Below are 18,453 nucleotides of genomic sequence, written 5' to 3'. Positions count from 1 at the left end.
TACAAGGCATCTGGAATCCTGATGCTGGTAGACCGGCCTCTCAAGTGAGGCTCTGAGATAGCTAGCACAACAGGAAAGTGGTCTAAAGTGGAAACCCCATCAGCAATGCATATTGATCCACCTCTGTCTAGTACCCAATCATCTACATAGAATCTGTCAATGCGTGCATGAATAGGCATCTGTTGCCTCCTGTTCGACCAAGACAACAGGAGGGACTAGGGTTGAATAAGAAATGCATCGTCCAACCAAGTATCTCTGCCACAGTAGTGAAAAAGGAAGGCATCCCAAGTGGCTCTCTCCAAGGAGTGAAGTCATGCTTCTCTACCCCCTTTTTTGTCTGACGGTAACTCAACCATGTTAAAGTCACCTCCAATCACCCATGAATCCGCAATGGGGGCCCAAGAGAGCAAATCCTTCCACATAATGACATGTTCCCCTCTAATGTTAGAGGCATACAGGTTAAGGAAACCAATCTTACGCCCTCCAATCAACAGAATAATCCACTGAGCTCTAGAGGAAATAATGACTCAGTGTCCAACAACAAAGGGGAGAACCGACTGCGAAACTGAAATAGAAGTGCCCCCCCTGGTGCCCAAGGCAAGCGACCAAAAAGTATGGCCAGAAAGCAACTTGCCTGACTTGGCACAATATCTAGAATCTAGTTTGTGCTCCTGAATAAATAAGATATTAATGGAACCCCCAGTAACACGTGGAAGAAGCTGATCTCGGATCAGCTGTCTACGGCGGCGATGTGGGACACCACCTAGGCCCTGTATGTTCCAACTAATAATCCTCATCGACAGGAGGATATAGAGTGAAACACCTTACCCAACCTAGTGGCGGAAACAAACCCCTCAACAAGGGAAGACCTCCTGCTTGAGGAGCTAGAAATGGAACCAAGTGGCGGAAAATCAACAGGGGAAAGAACCCTGCCGCTTGAAGAAGCCCTGTCAACAAGAAACCCAATCACTGGCTCACCAAAAGTAGAGGGCACAAACTCCTCCTCTGGGAAATCTGAAGCATCTACCAGGGCTGAAAATGAGTTCCTGTGAAGCAAGCCAAACACCAAAGTGCGAAGGATCCCTTATGAGGGAAGAGGATCAATAGTGTAAAGCATCCCCTTCCCCCTATCCAAGGAAGGAAGTGAGGACTGCTCTCAATCCTATGTCTACCCAACCGCGGAGACCTCTACTGCCTCAAGGAGAGTGTCTAGCACCGCTGGTTCTAGGGGAGAAGCTGCAACTGAAGAGAGGGTCGAAGCTTCAGCGTCTCGAACTGTGCGAGGTAAGACTGGAGGGACAACCCGAGGTGAAGCAGAGTCCACTAGTGTACCCTCGTGAACAGAAGGAGGGATCTGCACACGAACTGAAACCCACTGGAATGCATCGGGTGCCCTTGAAGTAGTAGATCGTGAGGCAACTGAGGTAGAAGGTGGCGGTATCAAAGGAGCGCTCTGGCGAGTAGGAGCTAAACCACTTTGGCGTGGAGGAGCACTCTAGCGAAAAGGAGCTAAACCACCATCCTAAGGAGGACCGCCATGTGGAGGTCGAGGAGCAAGTGCTGGACCTGTACCACCCCCCTGTCGAGGCCTAGGGGTAGGTGCTGGACCTGTACCACCACCATCCTGAGGAGGACCGCCATGCGGAGGTCAAGGAGCAGGTGCAGGACCTGTACAACCACCCTGTTGAGACCGAGGAGCAACTGCTGGACCTGTACCACCCCCTGTCGAGGCCGTGGGGCAATAGCTGTACCAGAGGGCTTCTTGGGCCTTTTCTTCTTCCTAGGGCAATCCTTGGCAAAGTGTCCAATGGTCCTGCATATCCTACACTGGTCCTGCCTGCCTGTAATCTCTACTCTCTCGCGAAAAAAGGAACCATCCGGGCGCTGGATCATAACATGGTCCAATGTGAGTTTAGGATCCTTACAGAGGACCCTAACTCTAGGTACCCCATCAGCCTTGGTTGCCTCTGCTGCAGTCAATGGCAACCCAAGGAGGGATGGAATCTCAGCAACCGCACCAAAATGCTCCCCAGTAACAGAAAGAAGTCGATGGTAAACCTGGGGAAGCCCGGGAAATCTGATGAAGAGTGAAAAGATTTCCTTATCTGCCTCCACTGGGTCGAAACCAATATGAAAGGCGTCAAAGAAGATCTTCATGTGTCCCAGGTGTAAAAACTCAGCTTTGAGCACAGTGCTCGCAGCCTCTGGAGTGTCAAAAACAACCTGGAAAAAAACTCCTCCCAGAAGACGAACATCTAACAATCATGGAGTGAGGTCTGGGGGGAGAGCCGCAAGCATCCAATCTCTGGCTTGGGATCTGGAAGGGTGAGACCCGAAGATGCATGCTAGCAACGTGGTAGAGCATTCAATCTCTACGTCCTTCTTGAGCTACTGCAACTCATCTTTAGAAAAAGTAATAGTTTTCGCAGCCGGTGGAGGTGGAGTAGGATTGGCTGACGGAATATCCATCGCCAATCGAGGTGAGGAGGCCGACTCTGACATTTTTGGGGCTCCTTCCACTCCCAAAAAACGCCGCGGGAGAAGGAAGAGGGAGAAGATAGGAAGAAGGAAAAAAGGCAGGGGTAGGGAGCGGAGTAGGAGGAGGAATGAGGCTGAAGCGCAGGGAAGGAGCAGGATAGAGTGAGCAGGGGAGCGAGGAAGAGGAAGCGGGCTGAGAGGGGAGGGGGCAGCTGACGGGAGAGGGAAGGAGGAGGTAGAGGAGAAGGAAGTAGAGACGGGGGGTAGAGGCGGGGGTAGGGAGCTCATGGTGGACCGCTTGATACTGCATACAAGATCCTCGCCAAGGTCTTGAGTTTGCGGTTACGGCCTCATCTTACCGACATCATCCATGACACACACACTGGGTTTGTCCAGGAGCGCAGCATCTTCGACAACATCTTCACGTTCTGGGAGGCAGTGGATTGGTCCAGGGAGGAGTCACAATCACTGGCCATCCTTCTCTTGCCTACGACAGGGTGGAGTGGTCTTTCCTGGAGGGCACTATGACGAGATTGGGTTTCTCAAACAGATGGGTCAGAGGAGTTTCAACGCTATGCACAGGGAGCTCTAGTCAGATGATTATCGGAGGACACACAGGCGAGGCCTTCCCTCTCTCTCGCTCGGTTCGCCAGGGCTGCCCATTAGCTCCCTTCCTCTTCCTGTTTGTAGCGGAGGCTCTGAGCTACTTTTTTGAGATCACAGGTGGCGGGTCTCACAAGGTTGAGGCTCCCAATCATGCAGGAGGAGGAGCTCCTTGACTCGGAGTTTGCAGATGACACAGCCTTGTATGTTGAGGACACCACAGTGAGTCTAGAGAGAGTCAGAGGCGCCTTGGCTATCTATTGTGAGGCCTTGGGGGCACGGATCAACTAGACGAAATCCATAGGCTTCCTCACGAGCTTTGAGGAGACACAGGAGATCCGTGAGTGGGGGAGTGACTTTGGTTTCAGATGGATACCGCAGGGCCAGACAGCGAGATACCTCGAATGCCAGGTGGGTATTGACATTACAGCAAAGCAGCAGATTGTGCCCCAGTGCTTGAGAGTGTTCGGCGCAAGCTTCTCTATTGGAGCTCGGCCAAACTCTCCCTCGCAGGTTGCGCCTTAGTGGCAAACCAGGTCCTTCTTGCCACTGCCTGGTATATTGCCTCCTGCTGGTGCTTTCACAGAGGATGCATTGGGCAGCTCCGACGGTTGGTATGGAACTTCCTCTAGGCCGATTCAAACGGCACCAGAAACACTAGGGCCCCCGAGTAGCTTGGAAGACGGTGATCAAGCCGCAGGCACTTGGAGACTTGGGTATCATTGATCCGGAGATGTAGAGCAGGGCCCTTTTAAGCAAGCTGGTGGTTCGTGGCCTCACCCCACGTGCCGAGCCTTGGAAGCTCTTCTTACAGAGAGGGCTTCTAAGGAACACCCCACACACTCGAGGACAGTGGCAGTCTTCACATAGATGGATCTTCTCAAAGGCCCCCCTTAGGGGAAAGGGCTCCCCCCTGATGAGGAGTCTTCACAGGGTTTGGCAGAGACTAGCAGGGGGTCTCATCTGTGCTCCGCCCAGATGTAGAGAGGAGTTCGAGCGTCAGCCCCTTATGTGGCACCCAGAGCTCAGAGATCAGGAGGGACATATGCTTGGGCAGTGGACTCACATTGGTTGGGCACAATGGGACAGTGGACCAGCAGAGTCTTTTGGTCATTGGAGCAGACTACCTATGGAGGCAGAGACGAGGCTTGACGCCCTAGCGCATCTGAGAGGGGCAGGGCAGCGGATGTGGGCGAGATCGACTTAGCCATTCCTGAGTCCTGGTGGGAAGGACTTCACATTTCGAGAGACACCTAATGGCTGGGGCAGTTTTCTCGTACTGGTGTTCCCTTGAGGATTTTGATGCAGCGTGACAGCACGGACCCCAGCTTCTTCCGTGTAGGACCTGGAGGCCTACTGCAACCCCTCATTGGGAATGACCCTGAGATGGATGGGAGTCTTGATGGGATACACTGACAGATGATCAGAGTGGTAGGACACTTGGGGAAGGAGTGGCACATCGATCCTTCCAATATCTCAAAGCAGGACGCCTCTAGATGGCGCCTCTGGCTATGGGAGGATAGACCCCTGAGGGAGGTCCAACGGGACCCCGGGGAGTGGTTCTAGCCCTCCAAGGGCGGCCTTGTTGAGACGATAGATGAGGTGCCTTTCTTTTCCTACACCACACGGATTGGCAGGAGACTTCAGATGGACTCATCGAGATGGACCCCCTCGAGGGAGAGACACTGGGAGACCCAGAGAGTGCCCCGGGATGTTCGCTCCAGGTTTTGGATGCGGTTGTGGTCCAGCGTGCGACCGAGGAAGATTTCTTACTTCTTCTGGCTGGCAGCCCACGGAGGCTTGCCCATCGGCCCATGGTTGGAGCAGATGCGAGTGGAGGGGCTGTGCCATTGCTGCTCAGATGGTGTCCTGGAGACTACTATCCCACACTGCCTATGGAGCTATCGTAGCGCAGCGAGGATCTAGATGAGAGCCTTCAGGATCATGACACGCATGCAGAGCCTTCACAGAGACTACACCTGGGGGATGGTGGCTTGGTTGACAGAGGGAGGACACGCGTTCCAGATTGATGAGATCTCCCCAACCTACCGGATACAGGGTCAAAGCATTCAAAGGATTGCACTCCACGAGGCAGCCCCCCCTGACGCCCTAGCTCCTCCTTCCCCTAGGGAAGACAGTGTTTGGGAGGTGGTAGCCAACATCACAGCTTGGAACATTTGGGTGGCTCGTTGCAGTCTCGTGATGGGAGAGCACCCGGTTTGACCCTCGGCTACCTTGGTTGCCATCTAGCAAGGTATCATTTACACTCTACGGTCCACCTGGGAGCGTGGGACTCCAGGCTCCAGGGCGACTATTGAGAGGCGTGCTCGTTTCTGCAAGGCTTGGCTTGCAGGTGTTTTTTACATTTTCACTCTGCGAAGGATTCGCTGGCTGTATAGTCCCCCCACTTGGCTGTTAACCCCAGTTCTCGAGAGCCCCTAGGCAGTGAGCTGGGCTTCTCTGGAACAAGCCGGTTTTTCTTTCAGCCTTTTCCAGTTTTTTAATACTCAGCACCTTCGGGGCTGTTGTCTTGTATGAAATCTTTCAAGCATTAATAGAAGGTTCCTTTCTTTGAAAAAAAAAAAAGGGCTTCTTGATACAACTATAAAACTTGAGGATACTCTGAAAAGAATTCCTCATCTACGCACTTGGCATCAAGTGCCAAATAATTCTTAAACTTGACAAGGTATCGGATAACCTTGCCTTTGGGTCCTTTCTTCTCTGTATGATATACAATTTGTTCTGGTTGGAGGATCTCCTCCATCTCTCCCACCTCAAGTGGATCTTCTTGAACTGGTTCCGTGGGTTCTGGTCCTTGATACTTCTAAATGAAAAGCATCGTGAATCTTCCAAGTCTCGGGCAGCTCAGTCGAAAAGCAACTTCATTTATGGCCTCACTAACTCTGAATGGTCCATAATATCTAGGAGACAACTTTGGGTATACTTTCTCATTTTCTTTCATCTTTCTGAGTCGTGCTTTTTCAAACTTTAGTAAGACCTAGTCTCCTTCTTGGAGATTTATCTCCCTCCGCTGCTTGTCTGCTGCCTTCTTTTGCATTTGTTGAGATCTTTCGATTGCTGTCCATACTTGAAAGAAAGCTGTATCTAAGTCTCGGACATACTGGTCGGCTGCAAATATCTCGTCCTTTGTTCTGAGGATAGGTGGTAGAATCACCTTTCCATAAATAACTTCGAATGGGGCTTTTCCTGTGGAGCTATGAACATTGTTATTGTATGCAAATTCCACAAGAGGAATATACTTTTCCCATTCGACTTTCTAGTCAGATGCATAACACTCCAATACCGTGGAATTGGCATTCTCACCTTGTCCGACTGACTAAGGATGAAAAGAAGATGATAAGTCCAGCTTCGTCCCCATATTATCAAATAATACTCTCCAAAATTAACTAGTCATCACTAACAATCGACTTAGGCATCCCATGGTGCTTGAAGATCTGTGCCAAACACAATCAAGCAATGTGATCTGCCTTTATAGTTTTTCTTACTGGAATGAAATAGGCCTACTTGCTGAACTTGTCAATGATGGTCCATATCCCATCATTCCCGTATCTGGATCTAGGAAGATCAAAGATGAAATCCATGGCGATGCTTTCCCATGGTCCCTTGCGGTACCATTATGATTGGACATGTCATGTCCAAGATTTATGCATCAGTACTTGACTCCGAGTTTAGCAGACTTGTAGAGTGTCGAGGACTTAGAGCGGCAAGACAGGCCGAATTCCGGCGTTATCATGGAACCATGGACTACATTCTCACGCTCAGATGTATCATCGAGGAGGCAAGGTCACAGAGGCAAAGGGTTTATTGTTGCTTTGTGGATTTCCACAAGGCCTTTGACACGGTTCCAAGAGCCCGCCTCATACAACGCCTACAAGACTTGGGTTATGACCAGGAGATCATTTGGGTTGTCATGGCACTTTACGAGAGAGTTTCAGGCAAAGTTCGGACAAGATCCGAGTGGACAGACGAGATCATGAGCACCATCGGGGTCAAACAAGGTGTCCTTTGTCGCCTACCTTGTTTGGCCTCTACATTGACGAGCTTGAGACAGTGATATAGACATAGGGTTGTGTAGGTTGCTCTCTTGCGGGCACACTAATCCAGATTTTGCTCTACGCAGATGACGTGGCTGTCTTGTCTTCCTCAACAGAGGGGCTTCAGAGACACCTAGACACACTACAGTCCTTTTGTGAGTCTCATGATTTGAAGGTCAACCTGGGTAAAACCAAGGTCATGATCTTCAATACATCTCGAGCCATCATGCATAAGGAGCAGTTCACATTTGCGAAGTCATCTGTTCAGATAGTTTTATCATACACTTATCTTGGGGTTATCTTCTCCGGACCCAGCTTCACTATGAGACCCGCGATGCACGCACACTTGAGGAGAGGGTATGCTTCATTGGCCAGACTAGAAAGAAAGAAAGAAAGAAAGTTTATTAAAGTCTTCATGAGACCGTGAAGGTCTATGAGACTAAAGATAACTGATACAATGAGCATAACGGTGGCGGTCTCAAAACGGGCCAGCCAACCGTTTCTACAAAAAAGAGGTTATGGACGGTGTGTCTAGTCCTGATACAAAAAATATATGTCTACCTCCAAATGATACAAAAAAGAAGGGGGGGGGCACCAAAAATGCGACAGAGGGGGGAGATACAGTATATATGTGCAGGTGGTGATCGTCAGAGACCAATCATAGAGGCGCCGTCAAATGGGAGGTCGGAAAAAACCCTGCGATAGATGATTGGCCTCTGACGTCACGCGGCCTAGTCGAGCTCGGTCGTCGGGGGCGACGGGTGGCCCTGTGGATGAGGGCAACAGTAACCCCGGTGGGGCGGGCAAAGAGCAGAGACGAGATGTCATGGACCCGGATGTGTGAGTCTGTCTGCTGGCGCAGCTGTCATGGCTCTGGCTCTCGCTCACGTCCGCGTCGTCGCCTAGACTAAGGAGAGGCATCCTGTGACTGGAAGAAATCAGTGATAGATCGCTGGGTGTCCTCGCACTGTGTGTGTTGCTCGTGTCGCCATGCTCGGAGAGAGGTATCTCGGTGGCGAGTCATCTCATGTAAGAAAGCGGCTAGGCATCGTTGATCTGGGAACTGCAGCATGTGTGGGAGGGGGCCGAATCCGTCGCGGAAGAGGCAGTGGTACCGGCCTCGAATGGCATATTAGATAGGACATCTGAAAGCAAAGTGCTCCTCTGACTCGATCTCCTGCAAGTCGCAAAGTGGGCAAAGGCGGTCCTCTCGTGGGATACCCTCTGCGCGTCCGCTCTCAATCCGTAATCGGTGTGATGAGACCCTAAACTGACCGAGGGAGATCCGGAGCGCATGTGGTAGATGAAGCTGTGTGTAACCCGGAGATGTGATGAAGCCCTCTTGTGAGATCTGGAGGCAGTGTCGGTGGTAGAAGTCGAGCTTCACAGGAAGCTTGGAGTGAAGAAACCATGTCCACCAGGTGTGGAGCTGGAGCAGATCCGCCGCTCGAATGAGCCGGTTGACCTCCTGGTTAGTGGGGGAGAAGGGAGATGGTGGAGCGTCGAGGCTGTACTGAAAAGGAGGCAACCGGTCTAAGTCGAGGCTCAGTCGGGTGAACCAACTGGAAAGACGACTATACCAGCATCGCTGGTCCCCATCAACAGATAAGGCCATAGAGGAGGATAGGGCTAGCCAAGGTAGGCCGAGGCGACCGTCGGCGGAGGAGCTGAAATCCCTGACTCTGTGGAGATAGGTGATAGCCTGAAAAGCCGCATCAAGCTGTAGGGGTGAGGCGCCGAACTCTGCTAGAATGATCTGGTGTGGTACTGATGGTTTGCTGCGGATCATCCGAGCAAACATCAGTATCTGTAGGCGCTCGACTCGAGCCCACTCTGTGTCTGAAAGGTCGACTCCCCACCAAGGGCTACCGTACATGCCTGCTGGGCGGACCAAAGAATCAAAAAGGAGAGACTTGGTCCGCGGGTCCTGGAAGTGGGAGTGGTAGCACTGTCGCTCCAGCCTGGCAAGAGTGGTGTATCCCCGGTTGATCCTGGCCTGCATGGCCGAGCGCATCGTGAAGATCGGGCCTGAGAAGACAATGCCCAAGTATGTGTAAGAGTCAACTATCTCAACAGGGTCGCCGGCGAAGAGGAACTGCTCTCGGTGCATAGCGGGTCTGGACGTGTTGAAGATCATCACCTTGGTTTTCCCAAGGTTGACCTTCAAGTCATGTGTATCACAGAAGACCTGAAGTCCATCCAGGTGTCGCTGAAGACCAGTAGCAGAAGAGGATAGTAGTACTACATCGTCTGCGTATAGGAGAATCTGGATGACAGCCTCCACAAGAGAGCAGCCTGGACCTCCGAGTGTCCTAATGGTGGTCTCGCTTCCGCTTGCACTTTCAAGGTCCACACACCAAGGGGTTGCTTTTTGACTCCTTGATTCGCCCAACAGGAATGTACGGCAGCCCTTGTTGGGGGCCAGACTTATCGGATATAGAGTGGGCCCGTGTGGAGCATCTACAGGTTCTCATGTTATCACGGATGATTTGTGGTAAGTCATCCGTTCCTCACCAGATCATTCAGGCTGAGTTTGGGTCACCCCCTTTACAGCTAGATGCTGCATTTCAGGTCATCACGTATCTATACCCAGTTAGGGAATATGAGGATTATACCTCGTGGCGTAGCAGGCTACCATGGATAGCTCTATCCTTTTCTATGGCACTTGCAGCAGGAGGAGACCAGAGGTGCTGGTATGCACGTACAGAGAGATGGTTTGAGCGATTGGGGCTCCACATGGATAGACTACCTCCCTTTCAGTACAGCATGGATGCTCCGTTTTCTCCCCTCTTATCACACGAGGTCAACTAGGTTATCCGTGAGGATCTACTACAGCTACACACATTTCGGACCTAGTTGGAACCAAGTGAACTCCTCCCAGTGAAGCTTAGCTTCTACAAAGATTACTTTTACACATCACAGCGGAGGGTTTCATTGACCCACCAAGATAAACGTAGATTCACCTACCCCACTCGCTGATGATCTCTCTTGGGCAATTCCGGGTCTCTTCACACAGACTTCGCATCGAGAGAGGCAAAGCAGAGCGACTACCCAGGGAGAGGCGCATATGTAGCATTTCATCTTCAGGTGTCCTGTGTACTATGAGATCCGAGGGCGTTTCCACTACCTCTTCAAGGATAGTTATGGGACTTTGGCCTGTTTCCTCTCCTACCCAAACCAACGGTGTTAGGCAGGTTTCATTCATGAGGCACTTAGACACCGTGAGAGGATACTCCAAGCACGGAGACAAGAGTAGACTTCTTCCTCAACTGATCCCTCTCAGAGCTCTATCACGGAGTTCTTTCAGCTAGATCACATGGACCCCCACGAGATGAGGCCTCGACATGATCGTGACCCGGAGCTTGTGACCCGACAGCTCAGACAAAGAGTCGACACACAGATCACACTTGGGGACATCCCCTCCTTGTTTGGAGTCGGAGCCCAACCGACGGGGGTCACAGTAGCCCTGGTCAGACGCAGAGCTACGACCAGGAGACGTGCCAGGACCGCACCTCCGAGTGGCCGACAGCACTCTGTTGTCGACTTCATGCCTCCACTACCTCATCCATCCTGATATCTTGCTGCTGTCGATGATGATATATGTATACATATATACATATACATATATATATGGTCGACTATATATCAATCTCAGCATATATATATATATATATATATATAGTCGACCATCGACATGACTATGCTATACTTAGACTTAGTACTGCCATTCTGCATTTTTGCATTGGTATGGACGCTCGTTTAGTAGCTCCCCTACCACAGCTTGTTGTATCAGGATTTTCACAGTCTCATAGACCCATCGATCTTCCGAAGACTTTAATAAACTTTCTTTGTTTCTCTCTCTCTCTCTCTCTCTCTCTCTCTCTCTCTCTCTTTCTCTCTCTCTTATTTAAAAGATAAAAAGCTAAATGGTCCTTTACACTTATGTATCGTTTACTACAAAGAGGCAAAAAAACATTTCTAACTTAGAAAGCACAAGCATACTCAAACAAACTCTCTTTTGAAACTAAAAGAAAAACGGGCTATTCAGCTCCCCCCTTTTTGTTTTCAGCTTATGTTCAATCCTTGTAAACATACCTAAGGCCGATACACCATAGATAGAAGGCTTCATATGATAAACTGAAGGGAGAAATGAAAGATGCCTTTAAAACGATGCCATGATAAGGCCTAGGAAATAAGGGAAGCGTGAAACTAAAACAAATCTGAAAGCATGTATGGATAAAATGGACAGCCAAGCGGATGCCTCTGATACCCTTAACGAGCAAAATCAAAGGTTACAGAAAACACACCAAGGCTTTCCAACTAGAAATACAAGATCTCAAACAAAGAGTTCAACGGTGGCCAGTGCTCCAAGTATGCTTGGAAGAGCTGCAGTCTAATCATGGGCAAGTCTCCAAAAAGATCAAAGAAACTGTTGCACCCAAAATAGCGGATCAGTCCAAACAAGTGGAATCTACCGCGCGTAGTCAATGGGCACGGGCATCAAAAAGTTATACAGGGGACCTTTAAGGAAGACAACAGAAGAAAAAGCAAGGACCTAACATCATGCAAAAAGGAAAGATGCAAACCCATTGGATACAAATGGGGGTTTCCATTTTCCAAGCAAAAACCCCCCGAGCGACGAGCGGACAAAAGGTGGGAGGGGTCAAAATATTTAGGCTCAAGTTCATTTTTGGGGAGCAAAAATTTCAAATTATTTCAAGGAATATGTAAGTAAATATGAAATATTGATAAATAGATATAGATATAAATATACCTTATATAATATACATATATAATGTCCAAGTGGTGACTTATTTTATAACTTTCAAAAATCTATTCTTTTCCTTTCACCATTGGTTGGATCATGAAATTTTGAGCAAATATCCTCTTTATAGTTCCTCAAGATGACCTAAGAAAAATATATAATACCTTTTTAATAGACCCTCTAAGTGTATTTTGCCAGAGGAATATGGTTTGAAGAGCTTGCCCCAACCCTATTCCGCCGGTGGAATACCCTTGGAAAGCCTACGCAAAAGCAGTCATAACTTTTGCTCCTTAGCTCAGATTGAGGAGCTGTAAAAAGGAAAATTGTTCAAAATTTCATTATCTATGCAATGGTAGGCTTAAAATTATACTCTTTATAGTTATAAAAGAGAAAAATTGAAAATTTCAAGATGTATATGAGAGTTACAACTTCTCCCTAATTCATATTATGGTAGGAAGGAGTTCACTAAAGACCACATTTTCTTAAAAGTAGGTTTGGAGAATTTGGAATATTTTGAAAATCCCTCCCTTGCCTTCCCATATTTGATAATGTATTAGAGATCGATTAAAAATGGGTTCAAGTATGAGGTTTCCAATATCTTTTTCCTACTCATCCAAGGAATATGGTATACATTGTTATATGAGCGCTTCAAATATAGGATTGCTAAAGATTAGGGAAACTCTTTTAAATTGATTGAATTACTAAAATCCTCAAAAGAGAGTATGGTAGGGAGGTATTTATAGGAGTTTCTAAAGTGTTCACTATTTGTTCATATCTAGATGATGTTCTCTAAAATGAGGGTTATAATGAAAAATAAGTAAGTATATGGTTCCATAAATGAGAAATTAAGAAAGAATTGTATATTCCTTTAAGAAATATACAAGCATGGTTGGTGTCAAACATTATCGCTCGGACTTTTCTGCTCGTAGGTTTTTGCTTGGAAATTGTACACATCCGATACAGACACGATTATCGTACATGAGAAATATGGAGTCCATAAAAAACAGATTGAGAATGCCCAGAGAGTTGATAGGGATGCCACAAGGGGAAAACCCTTGACTACCACATTCATGGATGCCAAAAGAAGACCGGGGTTCGTACCCTGAATGAGGAAAGAGGGCAGCCAAGGGGCCCTTTTATAGGGCTGGAACTGAGCCAACCCAGTCTGTAAACAGCCGACTGAGTCAGTCTGTTTTACAGACTGGTTGGCCTACAACCAGCCTATAAAAGCCCTCCCTGGCTCATTTGCCAGGGGAGTTTTTGGGCAGCCTTTGCAGGCTGCCTTCCCTGCTTACCTATCCAGCCTTTGGGGGCCCTAAAGGAGCTCCTAACCTAGGCTAAGACCTAACCTATAAGATGGAAACACTTAACCTACTGTTCTCAAGTGGGTACTAGTGAACAAGAACTGAATTACTAACTTGACCTAAGGCTGAGAGACTGACCTACGTAGCTTGTGCCTGACTGTCCCTGGACAAGGGCTCACAAAGGGGTCACACCATACAACAAAATCTCCTATCTGGGAACTATAATGCACTTGTCGATGTAGCCAGTGTGTCACCTTGCACCCAAGTGCAGGGGTGCATGTGACAACCACATTCATGGATGCCAAAAGAAGACCGGGGTTCGAGCAGGACACAAACAAGGGATCTAATGGTCTACACAAGACCCATCAAAGCCCCAAAAGCAGTTTACCATGGTACATGATACGTATGGCTGTCAATCCATAGGGCAGAGACATATATAGACAAAGGGGTACCAAGATCAGGAGGGGTGGCCGTCTTGGTCCTCTCAACCTTGCAGCCCTATGTCTCAGTTTTGAGCATAGATAAGCTGGCCAGATACATGTGGATCCACCTCAACAGGCCCTCCACTAAGGTGTGTATATTGCAACATGCTATTTTTCCCCATAGACATTTGAGTATGCAAAGATTTCTACAGGAAAAGTCCAAATATCACTGTTCTTCTTGGCATTATATGAGGGGGGAGACCTTGATGCAGATCTTAATGCCAGAGCCCATACCATGCAAGCAGAGAAAGAAAAAAAAAAAAGTTAATTACATTTTTGAAAGACCAAAGGGTCTATGAGACCGAAGACAACCAAATACAATAAACGATAAGAGGTGGAGCAACACACATGAGCAAGCTGCGATCATACAATATGGGCAACACTTGTCAAACACATGCATAGGATCTTCTGCTTTTTCCTCACATACCTCTACACTCAACAATACACCCACTCATGCACGGAGCCAATCACTCACACATCTGCTTTCAACTAGCCTTACCTTAGCCCATCCCTCCACCCTCTCCACCAAACTCCCCCTCCATACTACCAGTATGACTTCCACCAACGCAAACACCAATTCAGCTCAAAGCAGAATTAAATCAAAGGACTCTATGCTTAGAAGTACATTGGGAGTGACAACTCGTTGAACCTTCATTTTATGATGAGCTTTTTTTTTTGGCACTATCGGCATCATGATGTATGTCATTGGCGAGTCTAGAAACAGAAGAGCACTATACAGTGGGTTGGATGGCCAAGTCAAGAATAGCATGGCCTGAAGTCCGTGGCAAGAAGCAGAGCCGGTAACTCAATACAAGAGAAAGTAGCAGATCAAAAGCTAAACAAGTCATAGAGACTGCTAGTCTTACCAGCCATTCCCAGAACATTGAGGTTATGAGAGCAGATTCACAACATTAGATGGCAGATTAGAAGACAAACAGTTCACTAAAAATTGTTAGTCCCACTAGTCAAAGGTTGCTAAAGCATTAGTGTTACAAGAGCATACTTACATCAGGTATAAAACCCATACACTTCATCTCTTCATAAAAGAAAAAGGCATCTTGCAGTCGACCACCCTTCATACACCCCACTAGGAGTGGCGAGAAGGTGTCTGAAAGTGGTTGAATTCCATCCAAAAGCATGTCGTCATACACATCACGTAAGAGAAATGGCCTGCAGAATTCATACAAGAAGTTGTCAAGCAAGCAGTCGCAAAAAATAACTCTAGTAGGCAAATTTGATATTAAATTCATCCTGAGAAAAAGATAATACATCACCAGAAGCACTACCTATTGACATTGTTAAGGTTGTACAGTACATCAGTGTATTGATGCACATCTTTTGCATAATTTCTTTTCTCATAGTCTCCTCGAATCATAGAGGAACAAAACCGCATTCTTCCTACTCCTATCTTCGCAAAATTTTGCTGGTAAGAATGTATGGTTGGTTGCTCAAGTGAATCCAGGCCTGCACTCATGTAGAAAAGCATGCTGTTAGCTATAACTTTTGGGACCTCCCAAGACTCACATAAGTCCCATCTATTATAAGAATCAAAGAAATTACTTACCATCTCACTCCTGCTCCAGGATAACATTTGTTGACTGTACTAGCAATACCTTTCATCTGTTCAATTGCCTAATACACCACAACTATGTTCCTTCTCGAAACATGACTACACAACTATCCCCTGCAACAACCAGACTGCCCTAGATGCAAGTAAATTACCCAATCATATTTTAGTGCATCATCATTGCAAAAGTGAAGCTTGCAAGTGTGAGAGAGAAAAGAAATAAGTTAAGAGAATATGTACTTCTCCCATGTAGTTTTAGAAAAAAGTTCCTCAAACTATGTCCCATGCTATATTGTACTTCACACACACACACACTTTTTTTTTGTGAAATCCATATTTGTTTATATTACAAGAAGCAATTCCCAAAGAGGGAACATGCCATTACAAATATCAAAAGATTTCAATATAAGACAAGTATATAGAGGAATCTATCTGGTGAGCACTGAGGTAGTCATAAAAAGACTGCTTAAGTGACATCTGGAAATAGGAAAACCTGGAAAAAGTGGAATCTCCAACGACTCTATGATTTCTGTCCTTCCATAGAATCCAAAGGCCCCAATATCGAACTCATGTGAAGAAAAGATGAAACTCCAGCCTCAGTGATAAATTCCAATATCCAAAAGAGCTTGCCAAAAGAACCAATAGTGAATCTGGCTTGGAGACGCTGCTATAAAAGAAGTAGAAGTCAGGAGTGATAGGGCAGCGCCAAAAGAGATTAGTACGCAGCAAGCGCCCTAGCCCACCTTTGCTCCAGCCCACTGAGGCTTGTATGAGTCTTTTGTTTTTGGTGCACTTTGTCCCATAGGCCCGCGAGGCCTCCCGCGGACGTTAATACATCTTTCTTTCTTTCTCTGCCATGTATGCAGTAGCCTTCTAGGGATGCAATCTCCCAAGGACAGCGTGGAGGAGACTTGAGCGGCTACAGGTGGTTATGGGGTCCAAGAATATTCGGAGTATCCTTTTTGATGCATATGTTGTACAGACAGTGTTATATGGGGTGGAAGTTTGGGGAGGAAGTATCTCAGCATCAAAATGGGATGATATTGAGAAGATGCAAAAATCATTCATCAGAAGGCACTTGGGAATCAAAATTACCACACCCTACTCAATCATGCTTCTAGAGACTAGCACCAAACCAATTGAAATAAGGGCATTGGAAAGAGTTTTCAAATACATCAAGAAGATCAAGGCCATGGACATACACAGACTACCAAGAAAGGCATGGGAAGCAAGTAGAAGACTTCAAAAAACAAATAAGAGTAAGATACTATCCTCAGGATGGTGGCTAGATATTCATGGCTGGTTCCAAAGGTGGGAAGTTGCCTCATATTTAGATAGCCCCTCAGACAAAATGGATGAGGAGGCAACATCCAGATGCAATCGAGGCCGCTTGCCATGTTTCAAGAGAGGGTATGTCACGAGGGCGTGAGTTTTATACTTGCAAGCGGGCAAGACCTTGGAAAACTAAGTAGGCAGGACCATGGGATGTGGGTGTGCAATGTTCTCCCTAGGAATTAGTGCCTTGGGGGTAAATTTGGGATTTAGCCCCAAAAGGGGGCAAAGGACCTTTAGAAGTTCAAGTTGGCCACTCGTTTGGCTTTAAAAATACCCCACAAGAGGGGACATGGGGCAAATCATTGGTTTGGCTTTAAAATTGCCCCACTAGAGGGGGCAATGGGGGCAAATGAAGAGGGGGGATGCCACATGACATTTCCATGCCTTGGATGCAATTAGCAAGGTTGCTTGTGGAAGCACCTGAAAAAATCGTCGTGATAGGAAGTGGAAACAAAAGAAATCAACAGGCCCAATCACGTCCACGGGTGTACGGGTTGGCGTACGGGCTCTACAAATTGCTTGGTTGGTGCAGTTAGGGGATTTCGCTGCTGTACGGGCAGTTAGGTATGGCTGTGTACGGAGTAACCGTACGGCATTACAGGCGGGTCAGTTGTGCATGTACGAATGAATTAGCTGAGTAAGAGCTGGTACACTAGGGTACGACTTGCAAGCTAGCTGTGCGGATGCAAGGCAGGCTAGTAAGCCTGGTGTACGATTACATGTACGGCTGACGTACGGTGTTGCAACCCTAGGTATGAAATTGTCTTGGGTTGTGTGCTTAGCCAAGTGGCTCTTGGTTGCACGAGTAACTACTTGTGTGGCAATATGAAGATGCTCTCCAAAAGGTTATGCGTTAGCTCGTGAATGAGCTTGGTTTGAGCTCCGGACACGTGCCTTGCATGCGCACACCTCCCACACATATAGTATGTATGTATGTATGTATGCATGTATACATATATATACATGTATGTGTGCACACGCGTGTTTTGTGTGTGTGTGTGTGTGTGTGCGCGTGTGTGTGTAATGTGTGTGTGTGTGTTGGGGGGAGGGGACGGGCGGGGGCAAGGGGGGGCATGGTCATTGGTGAGGAGCGTGGAGAGCAGGAGCCATGGTGAGCTGAGTTCTCTAACCCTTCATAGGTTGTCTACTCGAGCTGCATCAAGCCCTGGGAATGCCTCCCTCATCTGGGTACCCTTTGTGTCAAAGCTGGTTTGATCACCCCCCCCCCCCCCCCATTGCACCGATTCATGGCGAATTGCCTTCACGGGAGGCCTTTTCTTGTCGCGATACTTTCTTGAGCCCTCGGCCTCATCTACGAGCTCTCCCGGCATCTCTTTTGTCACCAATTCCTTTTCGAATTTGTTCAGCCCACTATGCATGTGTGTGTTGGGTCGTGTGCGTGTGTTTTATAGGCGCATTTTCTTCTACTTTTGCTCGCCCTTTAAGCCATGTCTGTTCTGTGCATTTCACCCTCTTTTTCCCTTTCTTTTAGTAAGCTCATAGTGTACTAGTCATTATGAGATAGTTTGTGCAATGTGTATGGATTGCTATCCTAGGCTCTGCACAATATTATATGCTATGTCAGTTTGTAATGCATGCTTCTATGTTGGTATATTCACATGTACTTCAATTATTGCATATCCTTGTAACATCCAGATGCAATCGAGGCCGCTTGCCATGTTTCAAGAGAGGATATGTCACGAGGGCGTGAGTTTTGTACTTGCAAGTGGGCAAGACCTTGGAAAACTAAGTAGGCAGGGCCATGGGATGTGGGTGTGCAATGTTCTCCCTAGGAATTAGTGCCTTGGGGGTAAATTTGGGATTTAGCCCCAAGAGGGGGCAAAGGACCTTTAGAAGTTCAAGT

General features: G+C 47.6%; 1 protein-coding gene across 2 annotated transcripts in view; it reads right to left on the bottom strand.

Moving 5' to 3' along the window:
- Positions 1 to 18,453, bottom strand: part of LOC147900602 (pentatricopeptide repeat-containing protein At4g35850, mitochondrial-like) — a 106,125-nt gene that overhangs the window by 83,313 nt on the left and 4,359 nt on the right. The window contains exons 1-3 of one of the 2 annotated variants that reach the window (XM_087376977.1): positions 15,252 to 15,361; positions 14,974 to 15,151; positions 14,695 to 14,857 (exon numbers count right to left, since the gene is read on the bottom strand). In XM_087376977.1, coding sequence (XP_087233103.1) covers positions 14,695 to 14,857; positions 14,974 to 15,080 — 270 coding nt within the window. In that variant the 5' untranslated portion in view covers positions 15,081 to 15,151; positions 15,252 to 15,361. Of the gene's footprint in view, positions 1 to 14,694; positions 14,858 to 14,973; positions 15,152 to 15,251; positions 15,362 to 18,453 lie in introns of those variants that run through there. The other variant, XM_087376976.1, reaches the window with a different exon arrangement.

This window comes from Dipteris shenzhenensis, chromosome 7, assembly GCF_047967505.1.
Source record: "Dipteris shenzhenensis isolate YYH24624 ecotype China chromosome 7, Dip_SZ_1.0, whole genome shotgun sequence".
In the NCBI taxonomy this organism is placed as follows: domain Eukaryota; kingdom Viridiplantae; phylum Streptophyta; class Polypodiopsida; order Gleicheniales; family Dipteridaceae; genus Dipteris; species Dipteris shenzhenensis.
Note: the sequence above shows the minus strand (reverse complement) of the source record. Positions and strands in the feature narration are given on the sequence as shown.